Source organism: Sceloporus occidentalis, unplaced genomic scaffold (genome assembly GCF_023333645.1).
Source record: "Sceloporus occidentalis isolate IW3139 unplaced genomic scaffold, rSceOcc1.0.p SCAF_95, whole genome shotgun sequence".
NCBI classification, from domain to species: Eukaryota; Metazoa; Chordata; class Lepidosauria; order Squamata; family Phrynosomatidae; genus Sceloporus; species Sceloporus occidentalis.
In genome coordinates this window covers 467,302-483,607 of record NW_028317075.1, presented here as the reverse complement: position 1 = coordinate 483,607, position 16,306 = coordinate 467,302, and the positions used below count along the sequence as shown (strand labels likewise).

Genomic DNA, 16,306 nt, shown 5'->3' with positions numbered 1-16,306 from the left:
CTTCGAAAACAACCAGTTTATCCACCATCGATCAAAGTAATCACATATTCAAGAGAAGGACTATGATGTGTGTATGTGGATGAATATGCAAACCCTGCGTTAAGTGAATGATACAGCTTGCGTGTGTTTTACTTCTTTTCTTTTTATGGAGTTGAAAGTTTTTCCTGGCACTCTTCCTGGAAACTAGCAGAATTAGACACATTTGTTTGCAGTGAGAAATCTAAACAGACAAGACAGAAGTGCAGAAAAATGAAGATTATAAAAATGAGTCCACAATCTTTTAGAGACACCTCTTAATAGGTCTTATTAAGTTTTTGTTCTGTTCGGTTATTGCAGGTGTCATTCCTATCTCTTTAAGACACAGCAGCAAGTGCTTCCTAGCCAAAATACCACTTAAAATATTCAAAGTAACAAAGAATTGTTATTAAATTATTAGGTTATGAGCTGTTGTATAACAATGCAGAGTTTTTCTAAAACGTTTTAGGGCTATATTGCTAAAGTCTTCAGTTACCACATTTTTAAGATATATTTTATACACCATTTTTCACAGTCAAATAATTAAACGCAATTACAGTAACTATGAATTATGAATGGTTGCTTTTTTGTTTTGTTTGGCTATTTTAGTTGTTTCCCTAATTATTTGGAAACAAATATCTTTTTTTTAAGGCAAAGCAGATAAACATGTCTGTTGTAATGCCATTTGATTGTATTGTTGGCATCTAATTTAGGCTGAAAGACAGAGGAATGGATTCAATGTTATTCAAGTCATGGAATAGCAACTCCTCTATAGAACTAAGTGGAAGACAATGAGGTAAACAACATATATATTGGACGCATTGTTTTTTTTTAAAGTCACTTCCCAGTATATGGGAGGATTGCTTTTCTAATAATTGTCGGTAATTTTGTTCCAGTATGGACTCCAGTGTAGTATATCTGTTTTAGTGGGTGTAATAAGAGATGTGTCAACAATGAAAAACTTCTATAAAGACGATAAAATATGTTCCAGTAGAGCTAAAGTAATAAAATGAAAACTATGTACAGGGATCATTTATAAAAGTTTCACCTAGTGCCCGAAATATAAACCAGCTACCACAGTATTTCTACTCGGTCCAGCCTGTGGTTACAGAACGATGGCAGAGTGCCATCGTAATGACGGACATTAGGCAGAATAAAAAACTATGTACCGGTATTAACATTATAGGAAAACATAGGAGGTCCATGGTTCAGAAAAGGATGCACCAAAATTGGCCTGAAGGACTGAAAAGGGAGTCTCTCTCCTAAATATGCTTTATAACTATAAAGCATAAAAGTCTTTATTTTGCTGAACTTCAAACAAACGGATAGCCATGGTCTGCCCTAGGATGCCTAGGAGGCACCCCAGTCATCTCATCAGTCCAGGCAGTTACATAGGCAGTTACATAGTTTGTGGCCAATGTTCCCTCTAATTTTTCTTAGGTGGTGTGCGCAGAAAATTTATCTTGTGCAAACATTTTCCCAGAGCCAAAATTTGTTATTCTATATTTTTGGTACAGCTTGCTCATGGTTAATAACACTACATTATAGTGTGATAATGTAGTATTAGTTACACAACAGTATTACTTACTGTAATGTTTTTTAAAAGGTGAAATTCTCACTGCATAAGTAAATTATGAGCAAATCAAGAGCGGAGGCTCCACGCCGCATAAAGGATAAAAAAAAATTGGGAAAAACTGTTGTGCGCAGGGGCGTACCTAGAGTATTTGGCACCTGGGGCGGATCCTGTACGTGGGACCCCTCCACACACATACACTTTAAAACTGCATAGCTTCTATCGTTAGGCAAACATTGACAGGGGTACAGCATAACTGTTATCATTATTTACTAAGGCAGACATTGACGGTGGTACAACATAACACCTATCACTATATACTGAAGCAGACATTGACCGTGTTACAGCATAACTGCTATCATTATATACTGAGGCAAACATTGACGGTGGTACAGCATACCTGCTATCATTATATACTAAGGCAAACATTGAGGGTGGTACAGCATAACTGCTATCATTATATACTAAGGCAAACATTGACGGTGGTACAGCATAACTGCTAACATTATATAGTGAGGCAAACATTGACAGTGGTACTGTTACGCTGGATCAGGCACCACAGGAGGTGGACCCACGATGCAGAAATGTCTCCGAAAAACAAGCCGGGATCGAGACAGGCAGCACAGGAGCGTGGTAAATACAACAGCCGGGGTCGGGGCAGGCAGCACAGGATCAGGTTCAAATGACAAAGCCGAGGTCGGGACAGGCAGCGCAGGATCAAGGTCAAATAACAAAGCCGAGGTCTGGTACACGTGGAGATCAATTAATAAACAGGAGCACCCAGAGAACATTAACATGGACTCGTTGAACGGGCAAGGAAACAAGGAACCAGGAAGGTTTAAATAGAACCAAATGGCGGGAGAGCAGGTAAGATGACGTCATCGCGACCGGCGCAATTAGCGTCGTCGCGATGGCAACAACAAACAAAACTTCCTGCCTGTGTTACCTCCGTGAAGGACACGGAGGAGCCACACAGGCAGGGGAGGAAAACAACCTCCGTGGACATGCAGCGGCGATCAAACACTTGATCGCCGCCGGCATGCCCGCGGCGGTACCCAACGAGATCCTCTCTGCCTGTGTTGCTGCCGCGAGCGACGCGGCAGTGCCACACAGGCAGGGAAGGTAAAACCACCTCCGTGGACATGCAGCAGCGATCAAACACTTGATCGCCGCCGGCATGCCCTCGGCGGTAAACTACGAGTTCCTCTCTGCCTGTGTTGCTGCCGCGAGCGACGCGGCAGTGCCACACAGGCAGATGAGGTGCTGGTCGGGTATTCGGCGCCTGTCTGCCACGGTGTTCTCCAAGAAGCTGACATTTTGCCCCTTCTTTTGAACATTTCGTGATGATTCATTCTCAGTAGCTCCCACCTCATTCATCTTTTCTGGCTCAGAGTAGGACCTTTTTTTCTGCTCAGCTGTCAACCGTCTCCGGGGTCCAATGCGAGTTACTGGGTATGAAACCCCTTGGCTCGGAATATCTTGAACTTTAGCACAGCTATCTGTTGGAGTGATGCTGTGCCTTTCTTTTGGCACATGAGGGGACACAGGTGAAGTCTTGCTATATAGGACAGCTGACGTAGGTCTTTTGACGTTCTTTCCTTGTTTCTGATATTGAGGTGGGCTGATTTCTAGATCTTTGCGTCTAAAAGATGTTGCTTCTAGCACCTTGGATTGTGCATCTTTGATGCTGTTCCTATAAGACCTGTTAAATCCAAGAGTGTCTTGCTGAGAACTTTGCCAGTGGTCGTCTTTATTTGGCATTGTTTGGGTATCAACTGTTCTTTTATTGTCAGCTGGCATTGCTTGCAAGACATAGTGTTCATGGTTATATTGCTGTGTTTTGTCTACTTGACTCTCCACCACTTGTTTTTGAGATTCTCCTGCTCTCATGCTGTAGACACTGCCTGCTCTTTTTAACTGCTGAGCACCTGTATCTTTCTCTATGCTGTGGGAACTTGACAGCCTACGCTTCTCACTACACAAATTATGTTCCTGGGAATTAAACCTGTTTCGTATTTCTTCAATACTGTTTACAGATCCTCTGTTGTTTGATGACCTATTAGCTTGCCCTGTCGGGTGGCTATAATGATTTCCTGCAGTGACTTGAGATCGTTGACTCTCTTGCTCCCTTTGTTCTATCATGGAGATTTTTTCTAGCACTGAAGACCGGGGTTTATTCACCTCTCCCTTCCCATACTGTACGCTGTGAGTGCTTTGGGTGCTGCTTGAGCTTAACCTTCTTCTGGTAAAATCACATATTTTATTTTGAGATGGGGAAACAGGCTCTTCAGGTTTTACATTTTTGTTATAAAGCATCACTGAACTGTCTATATCATCAATTAATTTTGTAAAGCTTGGGCTGTCTAATTTACTTCTATGATCAGAGTCTTGTTGGTCAGGTTTGTCATGAGCTTTGCTGTTTGAAGTGGAGGTGTTAGCCCACTGCTTATCTTCTAGCGTATCAGTGCCACTTTGTATTCCGTATGTTTTTGTATTGACTGGTGTTGGTGAAATCTCATGTTTGGCTTTAATTTCATCCCGGTGATTTTGAATTGAACTCACTGTCTCACTTTCAACAGGGATATGAAATCCCTGCACTTCACACTTTCTCCCACGAGTTGAGGTTTGATTTTTTGTTGCAATCTTTACTCCGGCTTTAATCTGCTGGTCACTGTTGCAGACATAGTGATTTGTTTGTGAGACATTTGTGTCCTTTTCACTTTTTGGACAACTTGTACAAGTTTCAGGTCCCATTGAAAAATGCAGTTTGTACGGAGCAAAATTGCTAGCGCCCTCTTGTTTTTTCTCTTTATCTTTATTAGTATGGTTTGTTGGTTGAAGCTTAGTGGTTCTAGTTTGGAGAAATTTGTAATCCTTTCCCTTGTTATCACACTGTGGGGTTGGTTCAGGGTTTTCTACAAAGACTGAAGGTGTTGAACTGTATGCGCCCTCTTTGGCTAGAGCTGGGTAAAGGCTTCCAGAGTTGTTTTTAGGAGGCAGTGGTGCGTGTGCAAAATGTGGCTCCGGAGATGGCACTGGATAGATTCCAGTAGGAAGCATTGGCTGTCCAGGCTGTGGTGCCTGTGGATAGATTTGCTTAGGTTTTATCAATGGACTGCTTTCTGGACTCTTCTCCAAAACAGTGTGCAGCTGCCCATCACCAAATGTTGGCTTCAACTGCTGACTCAAATTACTAGTGCCACTGACAGGATGTGATCCAGTTGCTTTGGGGAGTGTTCTCAAACATCGGTTCTGATCTATGCTTGACCAAGAGCTGGGCATTACAACAGACATGCCCGCGGCGGTAAACTACGAGTTCCTCTCTGCCTGTGTTGCTGCCGCGAGCGACGCGGCAGTGCCACACAGGCAGATGAGGTGCTGGTCGGGTACCGCGAGCATGTAGCGGCGGATCGGTTTTCCGATCGCCGCTGATATGCTGCGGCAGCCCGAACAGAGCTGTCAGGAACCGGGAGGCGTGCCTGCTCAATACGCACGCCCCCTCGTGTGCGTGTAGAGCGCACGTCAATACACGAGGGGGACGTGCGCGAGGGACGCCGTGGGACCCCGGCCGGACAGGTAGGTGTTACACAACCCCCCTTCCCAGGAGCGCGCTCCGGGCGCGAAGGACCAGGACGGTGAGGGAATCGGGCATGGAACCGGGAGACACAGAGAGGTGCGTGCACAGCGCGGGCAGGAACCCAGGTCCGCTCCTCAGGACCGTACCCACGCCAGTCGAGCAGATATTGGAGGGATCTGCGGTGCCAACGGGAGTCGAGCACGCGGCGGACGACGTGTTCCTCGTGACCGCGGACAAGGACAGGGGCAGGAGGACGAAGGGACACAGAATAGCGATTAACCACGCAGGGCTTAAGGAGAGACACGTGGAATGTGTTGGGGATACGCATAGACGGAGGAAGAGCAAGGGACACGGCAACCTCGTTGACGCGACGGATGACGCGGAAGGGACCGAGGAATCGGGGACCAAGTGTCCTACTGGGCTGACGTAGTGCGATGTTCCGTGAGGACAGCCAGACATAGTCGCCGACCACGTAGCGAGGAGGCGTAGCACGATGCTTGTCAGCAGCAGCCTTGCTGCGGGTCTGGGCCTTGCTCAGCTGGTTGCTGAGGGCTTCCCAATGGGCACGCATATCGGCAACCCGCTCCTCGACGGCAGGAATACAAGCACCGCGAGCGGCAGATGGCGGTGGTAGGACAACTGGATGGTATCCCAAAGCGGCATAAAACGGCGAACAACGTAAAGATTCGTGGACAGCGTTGTTGTAGGACAACTCGGCCAAGGGTAACAGAGACGACCAGTTGTCTTGGCGTTCATTGACGTATAAGCGCAGGTATTGTTTTAAGGTCTGATTGGTGCGCTCCGTCTGGCCGTTCGATTGCGGGTGATAGGCTGAGGACAGATGTGTCCGGATGCCTAACTTAGAGCAAAGGGTTCTCCAGTATCTGGATACAAACTGGGGACCCCTATCCGATACTACGTGGAGCGGCAGGCCATGCAACCGCACCACGTCTCTGATGAACACATCTGCCAATAGGGATGCCGTGGGTAGCTTGTGCAGGGCAATAAAGTGGGCCTGTTTGGAGAACCTGTCGACCACAACGAGGATGGTAGTGAACCCTTTAGAGACAGGAAGGTCGACAATGAAGTCCATAGCTATATGAGTCCATGGGGTTTTTGGAACGGGAAGAGGTACTAAGAGACCAGAAGGCCGGGTGTGCACGGACTTGTGACGAGCACATCGGGGACAGGTGGCAATGAAGGCGTTGACGTCACGTGTTAAGGACGGCCACCAAAAGGTTTTCCGGATGTGGTACTCGGTTTTGCGGACTCCGGGATGGCCGGCCAGAGGTGGGTTATGACCCCAGTGGAGGACAGCATCACGAAACCGCTGTGGAACGTAGAGGCGGCCCGACGGAGGACGTTGGGAAGCGGAGATGTGCGCCTGTTGCATACGGATCCGATGCATCATGGAAGAAGATAAGGCAGAGATGACGCGTGCTTGTGGAATGATGGGTTCCTCGGTGGGACGGCTAGGAGTGGTAGATGGAGAATGAGGACTGCTATGGGAGGTAAACGGCCGATATCGCCTGCCTTTGTCTTTCTCCAAGTGTCTTTCCTGTAGGCGCTTGTCCACGCGCAAACAGAGGGTGATAAAGTCCTCCAGGTCAGATGGGGGGTCGTGGAACAACAGCACATCCTTGATCTTGTCATTGAGACCTTTCCGATAAGCAGCTCGGAGAGCGCCTTGATCCCACTGGAGTTCACAGGCAAGGGTACGGAATTCCACTGTATATTGGGCTAGAGTCTTATGTCCCTGTTGTAGCTCCAACAATGTGGTCTCCGCTGTTTCTTTGCGACCTGGCATATCGAAGACTGAACGCAGGGCTGCCATGAAAGCTGGGCAGTCATCCATCAGGTCAGAGTTCTGCTCAATAAGGGGAGAGGCCCACAGCAGTGCCTCACCCTTTAACAGCGATATAATGAAGGACACCCGTTTGGAGGATGTACAAAACGCCCGTGGATGGTTACGGAAATGCAGCAAACATTGGTTAAGGAACCCCCTGCATTCTTTAGGATCCCCAGCATATTTGTCCGGAAGAGGCAAGCGAGTGGTAACGCCTCCTTCCTCTGGGCTGGGATCCCTAGGTAAGAAAGACTGTCTGGCAGAGGGAGCGACAGCCAGAGACCGTAACAGTTCAGTCATGGTATCCAGTTTGCTGGATAAGGACTGTAATTGCGAGAAATGCGATGTAAGAAGCTGGTCCTGCAGGTCCTGGCGGGAGAGGACGTTAGCCATTTCCGCGGGGTCCATAGTATGGCCCGTTCAATGTGTTACGCTGGATCAGGCACCACAGGAGGTGGACCCACGATGCAGAAATGTCTCCGAAAAACAAGCCGGGATCGAGACAGGCAGCACAGGAGCGTGGTAAATACAACAGCCGGGGTCGGGGCAGGCAGCACAGGATCAGGTTCAAATGACAAAGCCAAGGTCGGGACAGGCAGCGCAGGATCAAGGTCAAATAACAAAGCCGAGGTCTGGTACACGTGGAGATCAATTAATAAACAGGAGCACCCAGAGAACATTAACATGGACTCGTTGAACGGGCAAGGAAACAAGGAACCAGGAAGGTTTAAATAGAACCAAATGGCGGGAGAGCAGGTAAGATGACGTCATCGCGACCGGCGCAATTAGCGTCGTCGCGATGGCAACAACAAACAAAACTTCCTGCCTGTGTTACCTCCGTGAAGGACACGGAGGAGCCACACAGGCAGGGGAGGAAAACAACCTCCGTGGACATGCAGCGGCGATCAAACACTTGATCGCCGCCGGCATGCCCGCGGCGGTACCCAACGAGATCCTCTCTGCCTGTGTTGCTGCCGCGAGCGACGCGGCAGTGCCACACAGGCAGGGAAGGTAAAACCACCTCCGTGGACATGCAGCAGCGATCAAACACTTGATCGCCGCCGGCATGCCCGCGGCGGTAAACTACGAGTTCCTCTCTGCCTGTGTTGCTGCCGCGAGCGACGCGGCAGTGCCACACAGGCAGATGAGGTGCTGGTCGGGTACCGCGAGCATGTAGCGGCGGATCGGTTTTCCGATCGCCGCTGATATGCTGCGGCAGCCCGAACAGAGCTGTCAGGAACCGGGAGGCGTGCCTGCTCAATACGCACGCCCCCTCGTGTGCGTGTAGAGCGCACGTCAATACACGAGGGGGACGTGCGCGAGGGACGCCGTGGGACCCCGGCCGGACAGGTAGGTGTTACAGGTACAGCATAACTGCTATCACTATATACTGAGGCAAACAATGAGGGTGGTACAGCATAACTGCTATCATTATATACTGAGGCAAACACTGTAAGTGGTACAGCAGAACATCTATCACTATATACTGAGGCACGTACTGAGGGTGGTACAGCATAACACCTATCACTATATACAGAGGCCAGACATTGACAATAATGCAGCATAACCCCAATCACTATAGTGTCTGGCCTAGTATCTACCTATCTATCTATCTATCTATCTATCTATCTATCTTTCTCTCTCTCTCTCTCTCTCTATATATATATATATATATGCACCGAAATGAAAATTCTGGACCTGAAAATTTTGCATTCACTTGACTGAAACGGAAAATGACCCCCCCACACACACACCTTTAAAAACAAAAAAAACACTTTTATTAAAAGTAACACCAAAATTAGACAAAAAAATCAACAACAATATATATATATATATATATATATATATGATAAACAGCAATCACGCTCCTATCATGTCCAGGTTCTAGCATGTACTGGTTGCTTGGGCATGATAGGAGTGGGATTGCTGTTAGCAATCATATATATTAATATTGTTATCAAATTTTTCTGTCCAATTTTGGTGTGTTACTTACTTTTAATAAAGGTGTGGTTAACACACCAAAATTGAACAAAAAAATATAATTGCTAACAGCAATCTCACTCCTATCATGCTCAGGCAGCCAGTACATGCTGGAACCTGAGCATGATAGGAATATGATTACAGCCTCCCTATGCCATGCTATCCCCCCCACACACGTACACATCCATGCTATCACACACACACACACTCATTCACAAACATTCAGTTTAAACTACAGCATAACACCCATCACTCTCACACACTTACTAATTCACTCTTACAGAATGTTTTCCTACCTTTTCTCTGTCACTGTTACTTTTCCTCCTCTTCGTTCTTCCTTTTCTCTGTCCTCTCCTTCCAGTGCAGTGGAGGCGGTGGGCGTGGCTTCAGTGCTGTCCGCCGGGATATGACATCAAATCCCGACGCACAGCATCAGTTGCCGCGCGCATCGCAAGGGAGCAGGATCGGATCTCCCTCTAACCGAGCCTGTACCTCTAGCGGCGGACATTACTGTCCGTCTCTGGAGGGGTACGCTACTGGTTGTGCGCACAATTTTTGTTCGTGAGCGCTCCCTCTTAAAGCTATGTGCGTGCGCACAAGCGCACAGCTTAGAGGGAACACTGTTTGTGGCATCTCATAAATCCAGAGAACAACAAGATAAATTTGCTTGATCACACTCTCATTTATAAAGGTTTCATTAATTAGACCTTTTTTGGCTATATACCATCTGTAAGCACAGTTTAGGTTACAAAGTCTATATATATATTCCCCTTTAGTCGTGTTTTTCCTTTACCCTAAGACATTTGGATGGGGTTTAAACACAACGAAAATGATTCCTAGAATAATACAGTGATGAAAATGGGTAGAATGGTGTAACTTTTCAATATAAAGTATGGGACAGAATATTTAAGTTAAACCATTGCTTTTCTATATGCAAAACCATGTAATTCCCTTTTGTATCATACACCAGATACCTTGGTCTGTAGTACTACCTATAAGGACTGATGTTTAATGTCCTAAAGGTCTCTTACAGGGAAAATATGACAATTCTAATCAGCTTTGGCTTTTACTGATTGTAAAATAATCACTAAAGCTGTTACAGCATGACATATTGACCCTGTTTTACTATAGCTGAGCAATTGTGTGTTTCTACTGAGTTCAGCTGGACACTATTGATCTTGAAAGGACTCGGTAAGGCTTTGTGACACTTAGGAAAAGTGTATTCACCTTAGTGGCCAGAGAAATAGCTAACACATTTAAGGTACATGTACAGTGGATATAAAAAGTCTACACACCCCTGTTAAAATGGCAGGTTCTTGTGATGTTAAAGAATGAGACAAAAATAAATCATGTCAGAACTTTTTCCACCTTTAATGTAAACAATTCAATTGCAAAACAAATGGAAATCTTTGAGGGGGGAAAAAACTCACAATAACCTGGTTGCATAAGTGTGCACACCCTCTTATAACTTGGGCTGTGTTCAGAATTAACCAATCACATTCAAACTCATGTTAAATAGAAGTCATTACACACCTGTCATCATTTAAAGTGACTCTGATTAATCACAAAGTTCAGCTGTTCTAGTAGGATTTACCTAACATTTGCTTAGTTGCATCTCAGAGCAAAAGCCATGGTCCACAGAGAGCTTCCAAAGCATCGGAGAGATCTCATTGTTGAAAGATATCAGAAGGGTACAAAAGAATTTCCAAAGCATTAGATATACCTTGGAACACAGTGAAGACAGTCATCATCAAGTGGAGAAAATATGGCACAACAGAGACAATACCAAGAACTGGCCATCACTCCAAAATTGATGAAAAGGTGAAAAAACTGGTCAGGGAGGCTTACAAGAGGCCTACTGCAACATTAAAGGAACTGCAGGAATTTCTGGCAATTACTGGCTGTGTGCTACATGTGACAACAATCTCCCGTATTCTTCAAATGAATGGGCTGTGGGGTAGGGTGGCAAGACGTACGCCTTTTACTACAAAGAAAAGCATCCATGCAAAAACAAACATCAAGTCCCCCAAAAGCACGTGGGAAAATGTGTTATGGTAAATTCCAAAAGGTATGTTTGGAGCAAAAACAACACTGCACATCACCCAAAGAACACCATACCCACAGTGAAACATGGTGGTGGCAGCATCATGCTTTGGGGATGTTTTTCTTCAGCTGGAACCAGGGACTTAGTCAGGGTGGAGGAATTATGAACAGTTCCAAATACCAGGCAATTTTGACACAAATTTTTCAGGCGTCCATTAGGAAGCGGAAGATGAAGACGAAGTTCACCTTTTAGCACGACAACGACCCAAAACACACATCCAAATCCACAAAAGCATGGCTTCACCAGAAGAAGATTCACATTTTGGAATGGCCCAGCCAGAGCCCAGACCTGAATCCAATTGAACATCTGTGGGGTGATCTGAAGAGGGCTGTGCACAGAAGATGTCCTCTCCTTTTGGAGCGCTTTTGCAAAGAAGAGTTGGCAAATATTGCCACGTCAAGATGTGCCATGCTAGTAGATTCCTACCCCAAAAGACTGATTGCTGTAATAAAATCAAAAGGTGCTACAACAAAGTATTAGTTTAAGGGTTTGCTCACTTATGCAAACAGGTTATTGTGAGTTTTTTTTCCCTTCAAAGATTTCAGTTTGTTTTGCAATTGAATTGTTCACGTTATAGGTCACATTAAAGGTGGAAAAAGTTCTGACATGATTTATCTGTCTCATTCTTTAACATCACAAGAACCTGCCATTTTATCAGGGGCGTGTAGACTTTTTATATCCACTGTAATACCTCATGGCACATCTTAAGCAGCACAACCACAAGAGATTGTGTCTGTATATATCTAGAAACATCAAAAATAAAATCTAGAGTGACAAAATAAGGGAAATGGCACAAGTTGATTTACGAATTGTGTTTTCGGTGATGTTTGTAGCTTTTGCACTTTTTATGAATGTTGAAACAGCAATCTTTTCCACATTGCTTCTATTCTGATATTCACACTTTTATAACTACAGTAAATGCTGTTATCACTGAATAATTTTTTCATCTTGGAAAAGTCATTTTTATTATTGTTTAAAATAGCGCAATTATACTCCGCAACATTGTACAACGGACAGAAATTGAAAAAAGCTTCTTAATAGTTTGTGCTCTGTTTTATGTGGAAGGAATAAAATTAAAAAATCTGCTTAGGTTTTTTTACTTAACTAAATCAAGTGTAGTGTCAGAAACAAAAAAAAAGGGTCTAATGTTCAGGAATACAAATAGTGTTTATACATCTCCGCCATACAGGGATTGCACTACTATACAAACAGATTAAGCAGCTCCTTAAGGCCCCCCACTAGTTTAAGGGGCCCCTTAGAGAATAAATGGGGACTCGTACATTACACTGTATTTAGGTATTATATGCATTTTTGTTTGGAGCAAACATCTATGACACTAAATATTGCTTTCCTTCATTTCTGCATGTTCTTCTTGTTAAGGATAGGGCCCCAAATAATAATTTAGCTTAGAGACCCCTAAAACATACAGCTGCCCCTCTACAACACAGTTCCACTGTGGATATTACAGACAAAAATCTGCATGCATACTACATGTGTGGATGGCAAACAACTAAGCTGTCCTCCTAGTCAAAACAAGTCATAATGGTCTTTGTAAATTAAAAAAAACAGAAGAAGAAGAGTTTGCCCAAATAAGGAAATAATTACAGGCCCCATATAACAAGCATTTAGGAAAAAATCCAAGAAAATCTAAATTGAGTCAATAAAATCGCTCTTATTCAAATTACATTGACACCATAGCCCAAGCCTATTATCAAATAATGTACCTTTCTAATGAGACCACCACAGCCGGGAAAACAGGTCATGCCTACACTGCTTGCTGGTGTTAAGAGACACAGACACCCACAAGGAAGGCTCTTCTCTGCTTGCAAAATACTGTAGTATGTGCCCTGAATTCAGAAGCCGTATGAGATGTTTAGAAATCCCAATCTGAACTCCTCACCCTTGAGGGATTGTAAGTGATGTAACGGCTCTGGCATTGCTCATTCATCTAGGCATCCTGTGAGCAGTCCTCATTGCTCACTTGTAAAGAAACATTTTCAGCATCATTTCTGTTTTGCTTTTTATTATACCACAGTTTTCATCCATGTTGTGTCATACTGTCATGCGTGAAGCTGCAGAAGGAAAGTATTTTCTGCGAAGGCAGTCTGGAATGCTTGGGAATTATTGCTGCTATTTTAAGGACTAAGGGAAATGTTAAGTACTTCATGGAAGTTGAGATCGGTGTCTCAATGTGGCACAATTAGCATTATCCAATTATTTGAAGTTATGTCCGTTTTCCACGCTCCACCGTTACAAGTTTACCTGAGCCATCAAAAAATCATACTTCATAGAAATTAATGGTAGTTAACCACCATTCAGACTGTCTAGTCTGTAAAGGACGAGCAATAGATACAGTGCTAATAAAAAGTATTTACTAAATCAACCAATTTACCAAATTATAAAGATAATGTGAGTAAATGCAAAATACAGCTTTTAAATGATAATTTCATTTATTAAAGGTAAACCCTTTTAATAAAAAAAAAGTAATTACCCCTCTAAAACTAATAACTGATTGTGCCAGCCTTGGAAGCAACATCTGGAATAACAAAATTGTGATAACTGGTAATGAGTCTTTTACATCACTGTGGAGGAATTTTGGCACACTTTTCTTGCCAGAATGTTTTAATTAATCCACATTGGTGGGTTTTCCAGCATGAACTGACTTTTTATGGTGGATGTTGGATGTGACAGAACCATGTTCCTCTTTTGACTTATCAGTCCACAGAATAGTCCCCAAATGTCTTAAAGGGTCATCAGGATGTTCTTTAGACAATGTCAGACTAGCCTTTGTGTTCTTTTTGGTCATTAGTGTTTTTCACCTAGCAACTCTCCCATTGTTGCAACATCCCTTTCTTATTGCGGAATTGTGAACACTGACCGTAATTGAGGTAAGTGATGCCTGCAGTGTTATTCTTGGTTCTTTTGTGAGCTCTTGGATGAGTCGTTGATGCGCTGTTGGATGAATTTTGGTAGGCTGGCCACTCCTGGGAAGGATCACTATTGTTTCATTTTTTCTTCATTTGTAGATAATGGCTCTCACCATGGTTTGCTGGAATCCCAGAGGATTTGTAACCCTTTCCAGGCTGATAGATGTCAATGACTTTGTCATCTCATCTGTTCTTGAATTTCTTTAGATTGTGGCATCATGTGCTGCTTTTTGGAGACATTTTAGCCTACTTCACTTTGCATACAGGTTATATTTAATTGATGTTTAGATTCAACAGGGCTGGCAGTAATCATGCCTGGATATCTCTTGTGAAGTTAAGCCCAGTTATCAATTACATTTGGTTAACTGGTTGATTTAGTAACTAAGGAGGCAATTACTTTTTCTTAGGCCAGGTAGGGCTTTTTTTTTTGTTCTATACATGAGATTTACCTGTGTTTACTTGGGTTCTCTTTGTAAAATAATATTAGTTTGCTGATCTAAAACATTTAAGCATGACACATATGCAAAAACCAGAAGAAATCCAGAAGAGGCAAATACTTTTTTTCACACCATTGTACATCTTACCTTAACATCATTACATATCCCGTAATGGATTGAGGGGTTTGTGGTTCTGGAGCCAAAATATCATGGCAGCAAACACCCCCACATTGTAAAAAAGAAGACTCCTAGCTTCACACAGAGTCCAGATAGTTGTAGCAGATATATTCATAGGCATGATGCTTAAGCACAGGCTTTCATATGAGTTATTTGTAAGAATAAAATATTATTATATATGATATTATTAAAATAATATATACAACTATACAGGACTTTGTTAATTTGTGAAGGGATCTATCACGGAACCTCATAACCTGCTCACAAGCTTACATTGATTCAAGAAAGCAATGAAAGCCGCAGGGATGTCGTGGTGAGTGATCCTGTTTAGCTATGATTATTTATTATGATCTTTTAGACTCTGTGTTTTGTGTTTATCCAGAGTCTCCTGGTAAACCTCAGGGTTCTGGGTAGTATATGGCCACGCCTACTCTCTGCCCAGGTTCAATCAACTCCTGCTTTGTCTCTGCCTACTTTCCCCCGCTATAAAAATCTTGCTGAGCCACATGTATCTCCCACCCTGATTGCTGCTACACCCCTTACAGATGTAGAAATCATCACTTATCCTAGATAAGAACATATAGAAGTTTAGAACTGGTCCATTGAGTTTAATTATGCTAAGGCACTTGGGAAGTTGAGTTTGAGTAGTAAGAAAAGGAAAATGTACAGTAGTAAGCTTCTCCAGCTTTCTCTTGAGGGTCTGGGTAGATTGTAAGTTTGCGAGAGCAGGGTCCTCTTCTCCTTTTGTACTAGTTTGTGCGTGACTTTAAATTGTTCCACTGACTGTAACAGCGCTACCGAATCTGTTGGTGTTATATAAATAAATATAATGTGATATAATGGTATAACAGATGATTATCAGGCCTCCAGTAAAGGGAAGCCATTGGTGTTTAATGTTCTAAGAACAAAGCTCATGAAAAGAAAATGCCCTGCATCCCTGTTTTAAAGTAAAAGAATGGTCCCAAACAGGACTTGGAAGCATACATGGGTGGATGACAGGGAGCAATATTCAGAAGTATTCCTGAGCAGTCTGAAATTGAGAAAATACTCAAATAATTGTATTTTATTTTTTTGGTTACATGTCTACAGATCTGTAAGAGGGGAATTTAAAGAGTTAAACAAGTGATTGCTTTTACTTAGGATGCATGCTGCACATAATTGGAGCTAAGCGGAACAGTTTTTGTGACTGTTATTTTTGGGGTTGCAATATATGGGGAGATTTCATGTTATATTATGCACTGTTTTTCTTAAACTCGGTATCTACTTGTCCAGCAAAAAATATATACTGTAGATTTATATAAAGGTTTCCCTGGGAATGCCGTTTGTAAGATCTAAATATATCTATTGCAAATTTACAAAAAATGTCTTGGCTTCCAAGGTAAAATTATGTCCCTATCCCCTGCACTCAGAGGGCAAACAGACAAGACTGCACATCATTTTATATATTTTACCCAATTTGCACCATTGCCCGGATTAATTACTGAGGTAAAGGTTCTGAAGCTCCAAACGATGGCGATGATAATCCATGTAAAGACACAGAATGTATCTCACCTTGAATGATAGACTTGGTGCCATGGAGATCCTATCGTCCCCTGGGATATTTGCATCATGCTGGGATTGGGTAGGGACTCCAGTAATTTGGTTGAATGCCAAGAGTGGGGACGATGAAT

The 16,306-nt window shown here is 43.6% G+C and overlaps 1 protein-coding gene across 1 annotated transcript in view; it reads right to left on the bottom strand.

Annotated features, from left to right (window-relative positions):
• The window catches only part of LOC149284289 (protein Shroom3-like), a 34,353-nt gene extending 18,059 nt beyond the window's left edge, over nucleotides 1-16,294 (bottom strand). Inside the window, exon 1 of the mRNA XM_089496878.1 lies at nucleotides 16,188-16,294. Within this exon, the coding sequence (XP_089353004.1) occupies nucleotides 16,188-16,246 (59 nt within the window). The 5' untranslated portion in view covers nucleotides 16,247-16,294. The remainder of the gene's footprint in view (nucleotides 1-16,187) is intronic.
• Between the last annotated feature and the right edge of the window lie 12 nt (nucleotides 16,295-16,306).